General features: G+C 38.4%; 1 protein-coding gene across 1 annotated transcript; it reads right to left on the bottom strand.

Annotated features, from left to right (window-relative positions):
* Nucleotides 1-1,552: 1,552 nt before the first annotated feature.
* LOC101889010 (uncharacterized) lies at nt 1,553-7,291 on the bottom strand. The gene is made up of 3 exons (XM_059121029.1): nt 7,233-7,291; nt 3,157-3,191; nt 1,553-3,073 (listed from the first exon to the last, which is right to left on the bottom strand). Exons 1-3 carry the CDS (start codon nt 7,264-7,266, stop codon nt 1,826-1,828), a joined length of 1,317 nt encoding a protein of 438 aa, XP_058977012.1. The 5' UTR covers nt 7,267-7,291; the 3' UTR covers nt 1,553-1,825.
* Nucleotides 7,292-12,680: the final 5,389 nt, after the last annotated feature.

Below are 12,680 nucleotides of genomic sequence, written 5' to 3'. Positions count from 1 at the left end.
CGGTCCACTCCTTCAGGTACCTCCCCCATAAAATCTCGAAATTTTCAAAAAATATATTTTCTGCACAGAAAGAGCAACGATTATCCGATTTTGCTCCAATTTTGCAAATAAGAATATTTGCATCAGTGCTAAGTCAGGTGTGAAAATGGACAATATCGGTTCACTTCATCAGGTACCTCCCCCACAAAGGTTCAAAATTTTGGAAAAATTATCACTCTTATCAAATGTGATGTAAGTGTTCGACTGCCTTCGAATTACACAAATCGCAATATTTTTATTAACCCAAGATTCGCTGTGAAGATGGAATACATCGGTCCACTCCTTCTGGTACCTCCCGCACAAAATGTCGAAATATTCAGAAAATATATTTTCTGCACAGAAAGAGAAACGACTATCCGATTTTGCTGCAACTTTGCAAATCCAAATATTTGCGTCAGTTCTAGGTCAGGTGCGAAAATGGACAATATCGGTTCACTCCATCAAGTACCTCCCCTACAAACGGTCAACATTTTGGGAAAATTATAACTCTTATAAAATGCCATGTAAGTATCCGATTGTCTTCAAATTACATACATAACAATATTTTCATTAACCCAAAGTCTGGTGTGAAGATGGAATTCATTGGTCCATTCCTTCTGGTACCTCCCCCACAAAGGGTCAACAATTTTGAATATCCATGAAGCTCATAAAACACGAAATTAACATCCGATTCCATTCAGACTTGGTACATTTCAATATTTCTATGAACACAAGATTTGTTATAAAGATGATAGAGATCGGACCACTCCTTCTGGTACCTCCCCCACAAAGGGTCAACTATTTTCAATATCCAAAACGATCATAAAAACCGAAATAAGCATCCAATTCTCTTCATATGTCACACATCCCATTATTTCTACTAATACAAGATTCGCTGCGAAGATGGAATATATAGGTCCACTCCTTCTGGTACCTCCCCCACAAAGGGTCAAAAATTTTGAATATCCTTGGAGCTCATAAAACGCGGAAATAATACCCGATTCCACTAAGACTTGTTATATCTCAATATTTCCATCAATACAAGATCTTTTATAAAGATGGTAGAGATCGGCCCATTTCTTCTGGTGCCTCCCCCACAAAGGGTCAACAATTTTCAATATCCATGAAGCTGATAAAACGAGTAAATGATGTCCGACTCCATTCAGACTTGGCACATCTCAATATTTCCATCAACACAAGAAATACTATAAATATGTCGGAGATCGGACCATTCCTTCTGGCACCTCCCCCACATTTTGACCGTCTACAAAGCACTTAATGTGTATCCACACATTTACAATCAACTGTCGAGAACGTAGAGAGAGAGAGAGGGAGAACAAATAACCACACCAAAAAAACAAATCAAACTTGCTCAACTTTGTTTGCTTTCCAAAAAATATATGTATATATTTTATTTGCTACATATATATACGATTATATATAAAATAAAATATATGTATAATACTCATATGGTACATACAAAATTGAGTAGAAAAAAAAATTCCATGAACTGATGATGTGAAAGTGTAACGCACACAGAGAATGAAAAACAAAGACAAAGAGAGGGAGAGAGACAGGCATGCCTACTGGAGAGAGAAAATTGCTTCAAGGTAATGATATGATATTTCATTTAAAACTAACTACAATTTACACACGAACATATTTCACTAACCTAATAAATTCATTTTTACAGGAAGTCGGATAGACATTTAAACCGGGTACAGGTGCCTAAGATCACATCGCAGAATGGGAAAGGGAGAATATCTACATTATCTAGTTGTCTGCCTGAACATCTACTGCTACTACTTTACTGGCGCCGAGCAGGTGGTGGCAAATATTCTCTATTTTTAGTTGTTGGAGTAGCAATTGCAGCATTTCCAAAGGCAGTTTCTCCAACATTGGCATTAAAGTTGCCACCGCCAGCTGTTGGTCCTCCGCCAACGGCACTGGGATTGGCAACACCGCCGCTGTTTCTTCCTCCGCCTCCGCCACCACCACCTCCTGTGGTACTGCCGGAACGTAAGACTGAGCCAAAGGGTGTGGGTGTGGCGGGAAATGTTTGTCCCCCAGCAGTTTGTCCAGCCGCACCAAAACGTCCCGCATTTGTAGAACCACCACCAAAAGTATTTTGTACCGCACCTATGGCTGAGGGTTGGACCGACACGCCACCACCACCTCCACCTGTCACACCCGGCTGTAAACGTTGTGGATTGAAGATATTACTCGAACCCGCTGCCGTTGGACGTCCTGCATTGCCGGCCAGAATACCCGTTTGTCCCCTGGCCAATTGCTGTTGATTACCAGACGGCTGATAGCCAGCATTTGTGGGTATCCGCTCGTTACCGTAATCATAGATAAACGCATTATTGGCATATAGGCTGGGTGCCGAGGCACAGTCATACTGGTTCCACCAGACACACACCAATACCTCTTGACTGAAAATGGTACCATTAGGACAGAGGAAAGAATAGGTACGATTCAGGGCACAAATGTGAAAGACCTGACATTGGGCCTCTATGTCGGAGTAATAGCCTGGCAATGCCTGTTGGGCACAATCGAAATTCGTTTGCGGAACTTGACTATAGATGGGATAGTCAACACCGGGAACACCGGGTATGGCGGAATAATCGCCATCATAATCATCTCCGAGGCCAGAAGCACCGGTGGGAGAGGCTGCAGCGCCTCTTCCAGTGGCGCTACCACCAAACTGTGTTTGTCCATAAATACCACCGGGACTGGTGCCACCACTCGGCGAGGGACGCTGTGCAATGTTGGGACGTTTTGGAATATTTGTTGCCGCCGCTCCAAATGCTGTCTGAGCTGTGGGCGTTAGGCCACCAATACCGCGTTGATTTTGCCCTGTTGTGCCGAAACCACCAAAGGGCCCGGATGGTATGGTCGTACCCGGTCCAAATGCCGTAGCAGCGGTGGGAAAGGCCGCCGCTGCAGTGGATGCTGCACCAAAGCCCCCAGTCAAAGGTCGAAGCGGTGAGGCCACAGTGGCAGGTACACCAGCATTTAAATCATTTCGTCCATATTGGTAACCACTTTGAGCCTGTTGAGTGCAACAACAAAGAGAGAGAGAGAGAGAGATGTCATCGATTATAATCGATTATAACTTTTTCATAGTTAACTTACCGAGCAAAAAGGATTCAGCAGCAGAAGGAGGAGACCTGAAATGTAAAGGCAAATGATTAAAAAAAAAAAAAAAAACAAATCAAAATGGGAAAATCTGCCTGAGTGTGTCTTTAAACTTCAAAAGCTAATTTTTATATTTTTAGAAGAGATGCGGAGAGTTGAAGAAGTTGAGTGTAACCCAGCCTTGAGTTATGATTATTCAAACCGTTGGGGAGGTTCTCAAACAGTTGGTCAATATTGACCAATTCGTATCTGACCTAAGACTGATATAAACACCAGACCGAATTATTCCATTTTCATACATTCCCTACAAAATTTTGACCTGTTGTGGGGGAGGTACCAGAAGGAGTGGTCCGATCCCTACCATCTTTATAACAGATCTTGTGTTGATGGAAATATTGAGATCCACCAGGTCTGAATGGAATCGAATGTTAATTTCGTGATTTATGGGCTTCATGGATATTCAAAATTGTTGGGGAGGTACCAGAAGAAAAGGACCGATCTCTATCATCTTTATAACGGATCTTGTCTTGATGGAAATACTAAGATTTATCAAGTCTGGAATGGAATCGTATGTTTAACTTGTGTTTTATGAGCTTCAAGAAAATTCATAAATTTTTACCCTTTATGGGGGAGGTACCAGAAGGTGTGGACCGATATATTCCATCTTCATAACAGATCTTGTGTTAGTAGAAATAATGGCATGTGTGAAATATGAAGAGAATTGGTTGCTTATTTTGGTTTTTATGATAGTTTTGGTTATTCAAAACATTGACCCTTTGTGGGGGAGGTCCCAGAAAAATGGTCCGATAATCAAGATCTCTAACATATATTTTATTGAAGAATATATTGAGATGCACCAGGTCTGAATGGAATCGGATGTTAATTTCGTGTTTTATGAGCTTCAAGAATATTCATAAATTTTTACCCTTTATGGGGGAAGTACCAGAAGGTGGGGACCGATATATTCCATCTTCACACCAGACCTTGGGTTAATAAAAATATCGAGAAGCGGGAAATTTGAAGACAATTGGACTCTTACATCACATTTTATAAGAGTTGTAGTTATTCAAAATTTTGACCCTTTGGGGGGAGGTACTTGATAGATTGGTTTGATATTGTTCATTTTCCCACCTGACCTAGCACTGATGCAAATATTAGAATTTGCAAAGTTGGAGCAAAATCGGATTATCGTTTCTTTTCCTGTGCAGAAAATATATTTTTTGAAAATTTCGAACTTTGTTGGGGGAGGTACCAGAAGGAGTGGAGCGATATATTCCCTCTTTACACCAGACCTTGGGTTAATATAAATATTGCCATTTGTGTAATTCGAAGACAATCGGGCTTTTACACCACATTTTATAAGAGTTGTAGTTATTCCAAATTTTGACCCTTTGTGGGGGAGGTACTTAATGGAGTGAACCGATATTGTCCATTTTCGCATCGGACCTAGCATCGATGCAAATATTAGGATTTGCAAAGTTGGAGCAAAATCGGATTATCGTTTCTTTTTCTGTGCAGAAAATATATTTTTTGAGAATTTCGAACTTTGGTGGGGGAGGTATCAGAAGGAGTCGACCGATATTGCCCATCTCCGAACTCGATCTAGGTTTGATAATAATATTACGATATACCAAGTTTGCAGCAAATAGGATACTCCCTTCGAGAGTTATCGTGAGCACCAGCCAACCAGACGGACGGGCTCACATTGCTAGATAGACTTCAAATGTCTTGAAGCGAATTTGGTCCAAAGAGACCTAGGATCTAAAACCGTTATTTTGATCAGCCATATGGCTGAGGGTATAAAAATCGAATACCTAGTTAGAAACTGGCTTGGTTCTGGCTATACGAAGACGTGAGCCTGCATATAAAATTTTTTTTATAGGCTGTACTGCCCATTGCGAACTTCAAATACCAAATGTGAAACAATTCTGGTGAATAATGTCGCAAAAATCAACAAAGTACCGAAAATAGGGAGGTTCTATTAAATGGGAGCTATACGACGATGCAGACCTGCACAGACAATTTTCTGTCTTAGTTTGTAGTATCCATTTTGAACTTCAAGTACCAAATTTGAAACAATTCGGACGAATAATGACGCTAAAATCATCCAAATACCGAAAATAGGGAGGTTCTATTGTTTGGGGCTATACGAAGACGTAGACCTGCACAGACAATTTTCTGTCATAGGCTGTAGTATCTATTACGAACTTCAAATACAAATTTCAAACAATTCCGGTGAATAATATCGCTAAAATCATCAAAATACCGAATATCAGCGGGTACCGTTATATGAGGGCTACTCGAAGACGTGGACCTGCTCAGACAATTTTCTGTCTTAGTTTGTAGTATCTGTTACGTACTTCAAGTACCAAATTTGAAACCATTCCGATAAATAATGTCGCTAAAATCATCCAAATACCGAAAATAGGGAGGTTCTATTGTATGGGGGCTATACGAAGACGTGGACCTGCACGGACAATTTTCTGTCATAGGCTGTAGTATCTGTTACGAACTTCAAGTACCAAATTTGAAACGATTCCGGTGAATAATGCCGTTGAAATCATGAAAATATCGAATATCGGAAGGTACTGTTATATGGGGGCTATACGAAGACGTGGACCTATATAGACAATTCTCTTCCCGGGGGTGTAAAGTGCTTAAAAAGAACTTCTTGTGTGGATTTTCAGACAATTCCATTGGAAAACGTAGGAGAAATCATCAAAATACCGAATATATGGAGGTACCCTTATATGGAGGATATACGGCATCGTGGGCCTACATAGATAATACTCTAAAATACACATAAAGAACTCCTTGTGTGGATTTTCAGAAAATGCCACTGAAAAATTTGGCTACATTCACCAAAATACCGAATATCGGGGGGTACCGTTATATGGGGGATATACGATATCGTGGACCGATATAGCCCATCTTCGAACTTGACCTGCCTGCAGATAAAAGACTGTACTGTGCAAATTTTTAGCTTCTTATCTTTAATCGTTTTGACTCTAGCGTGATTACAACAGATGGACGGACGGATGGATAGACAGGGCTAAATCGTCTTAGATCAAGAATATACATAATTTTTTGGGTCCAAAATTATTATTTCGATGAGTTACAAACGGAATGACGAACCTTATATATCCTCCATACTATGTGTGTATGGTGGAGGGTATAAAAAGAGTAAAATTGTAAAGTCTGAAAATCGCCTTTTGTTTTTGACAACGAGTACCTATTTCTTGGTTAGGAATAGGGACCTATTTACGGTAGAATTCCCATGGGACCGACTTATACTGATTTTCCATTTCCCATTATCCTCTATAGTTTTCAGATTCTCAGCCAATGGAAGATGTAATGGAAAGTAAAGTTAGGGCTCATTTCTCTCTCTATCTCTCATTGTTTCTCGCTCTCTCTCTCTCCCTTTCTACTTTCCCAATTTTCTCTGGGATTTTATATTTGTTAGTACTCAGGCCCCCCCATGAAATGTGTATGTCTGTGGCCAATAGCATTTGGGCGCCACTGTTTTGAACCACAGCGCTGGTTTTTAAGGCCAAGTACACATGTCTCCGGTGGCTGATAGGAATCTTTGAGAAAAAAAAAAAAAAAAAAAAAAAACGAACGAACGAAGTTGGTTTTGTTTTAACAAAATTTATCATCTGAACTGAGTTAGTTCTTGGTTATGTTGTTTTTGTTGCTATTGCTGTTCTCTTTGCAATTGCAGTGGCCAAATGGAAACTGAACCAAAGAAACAATAACAGTTGGCCATAACCGTTAAAGAGCCCGCCAAAAAAAGGAAATATCTTGAGATGATGCTCTCCGGTGGTGGTCAAGCGTGGTAAAGTAGCAAAATGGAAATGAGAACTCACACAGACACACACATAGAGTCACACACACACACCCACAACAAATCTCGCTCACTAACCGTTTATGAGACCCATAACTCATAGGCTACTATTTAAGGCCCATTGGGGTTTTGGAAAACAGCAGTAATGGCCTTGACCTGAGTTAAGGTTTTGATTTGAATACGAAAAAAAAACTTGGACTCAATATTATATTTTTTTACAGGGACTTACCTTTTAAAATAAATATGGAAATATTAAAATCCATCTAAGTTGGTTGGTGTTTTATGAAAATAAATATATTTTTTTTAATTATATATTTTTCACTATTTTTTTAATATTTTAATTTTTATTTTTTTGCAATTTTTTAAATATTTTCTTTTCCGTTACAAAAAATTCAAATATTCTCTCTCTGAACGAAAAACCCAAATGATTTTCTCTGCCAGACCGCCCAATCGAGACTGCAAGCTATCTGGCAAAAGTTCTAACATTTTATACTTGGTTTGGCAACTTTTGTGCTGGCATCCCCATCGGATTAAAGCTTCTTCTCCGCTTGGCCAGTGTGGTGTTTTTTTTTTTTGGAAAATCATAACGAAAATTGAATTGAATCTACTCACTGCCAACAAAAGGGGCGAGCGATGAGTTCTATGATGAGATGAGGTTTTGAGTATTTGAATTTGGAATGTTTGTTGTGGTTGTTGTTGTTGAATTTTATGTTTATTTGCATTTGTTGTTAATGTCTCCCTTTGGAGCAGTTAGAATCTCGTTAGCAGCAGCAGCAGCTACCACATCTTGTGGAAATTTACGATATGTGATGGTTTATCATTCTTTGCTGCGCTACACCTGGCCGGGAGGGTAGCTTGGAAAATGGCCAAGTTTGTGTCTTAAGTCTTTTGTTTTGGGTGGTGTTTGGGACTGTTGGGACTTTGATGGTATGCAGTTATTGTAAATAATATCCAAGAGTAGAGTCAGAGCGTTATCCACGTTATCCGAAACCAGCCAAAATGTTATCCAAGTTATCCAAAAGTGGTCCGCTTTATGCAAATGTGGTATAAATATTATCCACGTTATCCCAAAGTGTTATACATCATATCCATGTTACCCCAAAGTGTTATAAATATTATCCACGTTATCCCAAAGTGTTATACATCATATCCACGTTACCCCAAAGTGTTATAAATCTTATCCACGTTATCGCAAAGTGTTATACATATTATCCACGTTATCCCAAAGTGTTATACATCTTATCCACGTTATTCCAAAGTGTTATAAATCTTATCCACGTTAGCCCAAAGTGTTATAAATCTTATCCACGTTATCCCAAAGTGTTATACATCTTATCCACGTTATCCCAAAGTGTTATACATCTTATCCACGTTATTCCAAAGTGTTATACATCTTATCCACGTTATTCCAAAGTGTTATAAATCTTATCCACGTTATCCAAAAGTGGTATACATCTTATCCACTTTATCCGAACGTGGTATATACCCTATCCACGTTATCCCAAAGTGTTATACACCTTATCCACGTTATCCCAAGTGTTATACACCGTATCCACGTTATCCCAAAGTGTTATACATCTTCTCCACGTTATCCAAAAGTGGTATACATCTTATCCACGTTATCCGAATGTGGTATAAATGTTATCCACGTTATCCAAAAGTGGTATACATGTTGTCCACGTTATCACAAAGTGTTATACATCTTCTCCACGTTATCCCAAAGTGTTATACATCTTATCCACGTTATCCCAAAGTGTTATACATCTTATCCACGTTATCCCAAAGTGTTATACATCTTATCCACGTCATCCCAAAGTGTTATACATCTTATCCACGTTATGCCAAAGTGTTATACATCTTATCCACGTTATCCCAAAGTGTTATACATCTTATCCACGTTATGCCAAAGTGTTATACATCTTATCCACGTTATGCCAAAGTGTAATGAATCTTATTCACGTTATCCCAAAGTGTTATACAACTTATCTACGTTATCCCAAAGTGTTATAAATCTTATCCACGGTATCCCAAAGTGTTATGCATCTTATCCACGTTATCCCAAAGTGTTATAAATCTTATCAACGGTATCCCAAAGTGTTATACATCTTACCCACGTTATCCCAAAGTGTTATGCATCTTATCCACGTTATCCCAAAGTGTTATAAATCTTATCCACGTTATCCTAAAGTGTTATACATCTTATCCACGTTATCCCAAAGTGTTATACAACTTATCTACGTTATTCCAGAGTGTTATACATCTTATCCACGTTATTCCAAAGTGTTATAAATCTTATCCACGTTATCCCAAAGTGTTATAAATCTTATCCACGTTATTCCAAAGTGTTATACATCTTATCCACGTTATCCCAAAGTGTTATACATCTAATCCACGTTATCCCAAAGTATTATACATCATATCCACGTTATCCCAGAGTGTTATACATCTTATCCACGTTATCCCAAAGTGTTATACATCTTATCCACGTTATGCCAAAGTGTTATACATCTTATTTACCTTATACCAAAGTGTTATACATCTTATCCACGTTATCCCAAAGGGTTATACATCTTATCCATGTTATTCCAAAGTGTTATACATCTTATCCACGTTATCCAAATTTGTTATACATCTTATCCACGTTATCCCAAAGTGTTATACATCTTATCCACGTTATCCCAAAGTGTTATACATCTTATCCACGTTATCCCAAAGTGTTATACATCTTATCCACGTTATTCCAAAGTGTTATAAATCTTATCCACGTTATCCAAAAGTGGTATACATCTTATCCACGTTATCCGAACGTGGTATATACCCTATCCACGTTATCCCAAAGTGTTATACACCTTATCCACGTTATCCCAAAGTGTTATACACCTTATCCACGTTATCCCAAAGTGTTATACATCTTCTCCACGTTATCCAAAAGTGGTATACATCTTATCCACGTTATCCGAATGTGGTATAAATGTTATCCACGTTATCCAAAAGTGGTATACATCTTATCCACGTCATCCCAAAGTGTTATACATCTTATCCACGTTATGCCAAAGTGTTATACATCTTATCCACGTTATCCCAAAGTGTTATACATCTTATCCACGTTATGCCAAAGTGTTATACATCTTATCCACGTTATGCCAAAGTGTAATGAATCTTATTCACGTTATCCCAAAGTGTTATACAACTTATCTACGTTATCCCAAAGTGTTATAAATCTTATCCACGGTATCCCAAAGTGTTATACATCTTATCCACGTTATGCCAAAGTGTTATACATCTTATTTACCTTATACCAAAGTGTTATACATCTTATCCACGTTATCCCAAAGGGTTATACATCTTATCCATGTTATTCCAAAGTGTTATACATCTTATCCACGTTATCCAAATTTGTTATACATCTTATCCACGTTATCCCAAAGTGTTATACATCTTATCCACGTTATCCCAAAGTGTTATACATCTTATCCACGTTATCCCAAAGTGTTATACATCTTATCCACGTTATTCCAAAGTGTTATAAATCTTATCCACGTTATCCAAAAGTGGTATACATCTTATCCACGTTATCCGAACGTGGTATATACCCTATCCACGTTATCCCAAAGTGTTATACACCTTATCCACGTTATCCCAAAGTGTTATACACCTTATCCACGTTATCCCAAAGTGTTATACATCTTCTCCACGTTATCCAAAAGTGGTATACATCTTATCCACGTTATCCGAATGTGGTATAAATGTTATCCACGTTATCCCAAAGTGTTATACATCTTATCCACGTCATCCCAAAGTGTTATACATCTTATCCACGTTATGCCAAAGTGTTATACATCTTATCCACGTTATGCCAAAGTGTTATACATCTTATCCACGTTATGCCAAAGTGTTATACATCTTATCCACGTTATGCCAAAGTGTAATGAATCTTATTCACGTTATCCCAAAGTGTTATACAACTTATCTACGTTATCCCAAAGTGTTATAAATCTTATCCACGGTATCCCAAAGTGTTATGCATCTTATCCACGTTATCCCAAAGTGTTATAAATCTTATCCACGTTATCCCAAAGTGTTATGCATCTTATCCACGTTATCCCAAAGTGTTATAAATCTTATCCACGTTATCCTAAAGTGTTATACATCTTATCCACGTTATCCCAAAGTGTTATACAACTTATCTACGTTATTCCAGAGTGTTATACATATTATCCACGTTATCCCAAAGTGTTATACATCATATCCACGTTAGCCCAAAGTGTTATAAATCTTATCCACGTTATCCCAAAGTGTTATACATCTTATCCACGTTATTCCAAAGTGTTATAAATCTTATCCACGTTATCCCAAAGTGTTATACATCTTATCCACGTTATCCCAAAGTGTTATACATCTTATCCACGTTATGCCAAAGTGTTATACATCTTATTTACCTTATACCAAAGTGTTATACATCTTATCCACGTTATCCCAAAGGGTTATACATCTTATCCATGTTATTCCAAAGTGTTATACATCTTATCCACGTTATCCAAATTTGTTATACATCTTATCCACGTTATCCCAAAGTGTTATACATCTTATCCACGTTATCCCAAAGTGTTATACATCTTATCCACGTTATCCCAAAGTGTTATACATCTTATCCACGTTATCCAAATTTGTTATACATCTTATCCACGTTATCCCAAAGTGTTATACAACTTATCTACGTTATCCCAGAGTGTTATACATCTTATCCATGTTATCCCAAAGTGTTATAATCTTATCCACGTTATCCCAAAGTGTTATACATTTAATCCACGTTATCCGAAAGTGGTATAAATGTTATCCACGTTATCCAAACGTATTATATAGCTACTTCAAATGAGGTAAACCTATTATCCACGATATAACTGAGCCCTACGACCCCCTAACATTATAATCGTTGTCGTCCACAACGCCAATGTTGTTAGCCCCATCGCTTCTAGCAACTTTTGGTGTAGGCCATAACTTGACCGTTGGTGTTTTCCAGCTGGCTGGCTGGCCAACTGGGTGGGTGGGTGTTTGTTTGCCTTGTTTCGCATGGCATACTTCAAGCTTCATGTGGTTATTCCGAATGGTAATTCACAAACACACTCCGTTTTGTGAGATTTATTACCAGGGATTATCCATTGTTGTTTGGTTTCTCTTTGCAGCTACTGGCGCTCAGGTATGATGATGATTTCGATGTAAATGAGTGGTTGAGAACAGCCCGGGCATTCCTCAAATGGCAAGGGACCTGGGAATTGGCCACCACCATGTGGCATGTGACATGTAAATGACTGCCAGTTAATTTTAAGGTCAGATGGTATCCTTCATTTCGATTTGTGGTGGCAATTGAGATCTCAAAATGGCAACAACCTTCAATGGTTTTTTTTGGTTGCCTACCCTTGTTAACCCATTTTGATAAGCCGCCTTTTGTGTGGAAACAAATCAAAACCGAGCGGATTTTCGAATAGTTTCTTCGGTGATGTTCTGAGTTTCAACACTTCGTGGCGAATTGTCATTGTCGTCATTATTTTTATGGGGATTTGTTTCGATTGTCCATAAATTTGTTGTTGCTGGTTACAACTGGAGGATCATTATTTTGTTTTGACGTCGAATTGACGAAGCTCTTGATTGATTTGTTAACAAGTTTTATGGATGATTT

This window comes from Musca domestica, unplaced genomic scaffold, assembly GCF_030504385.1.
Source record: "Musca domestica strain aabys unplaced genomic scaffold, Musca_domestica.polishedcontigs.V.1.1 180, whole genome shotgun sequence".
Taxonomy (NCBI): Eukaryota; Metazoa; Arthropoda; class Insecta; order Diptera; family Muscidae; genus Musca; species Musca domestica.
This window is presented reverse-complemented; position numbering and strand designations above follow the sequence as displayed.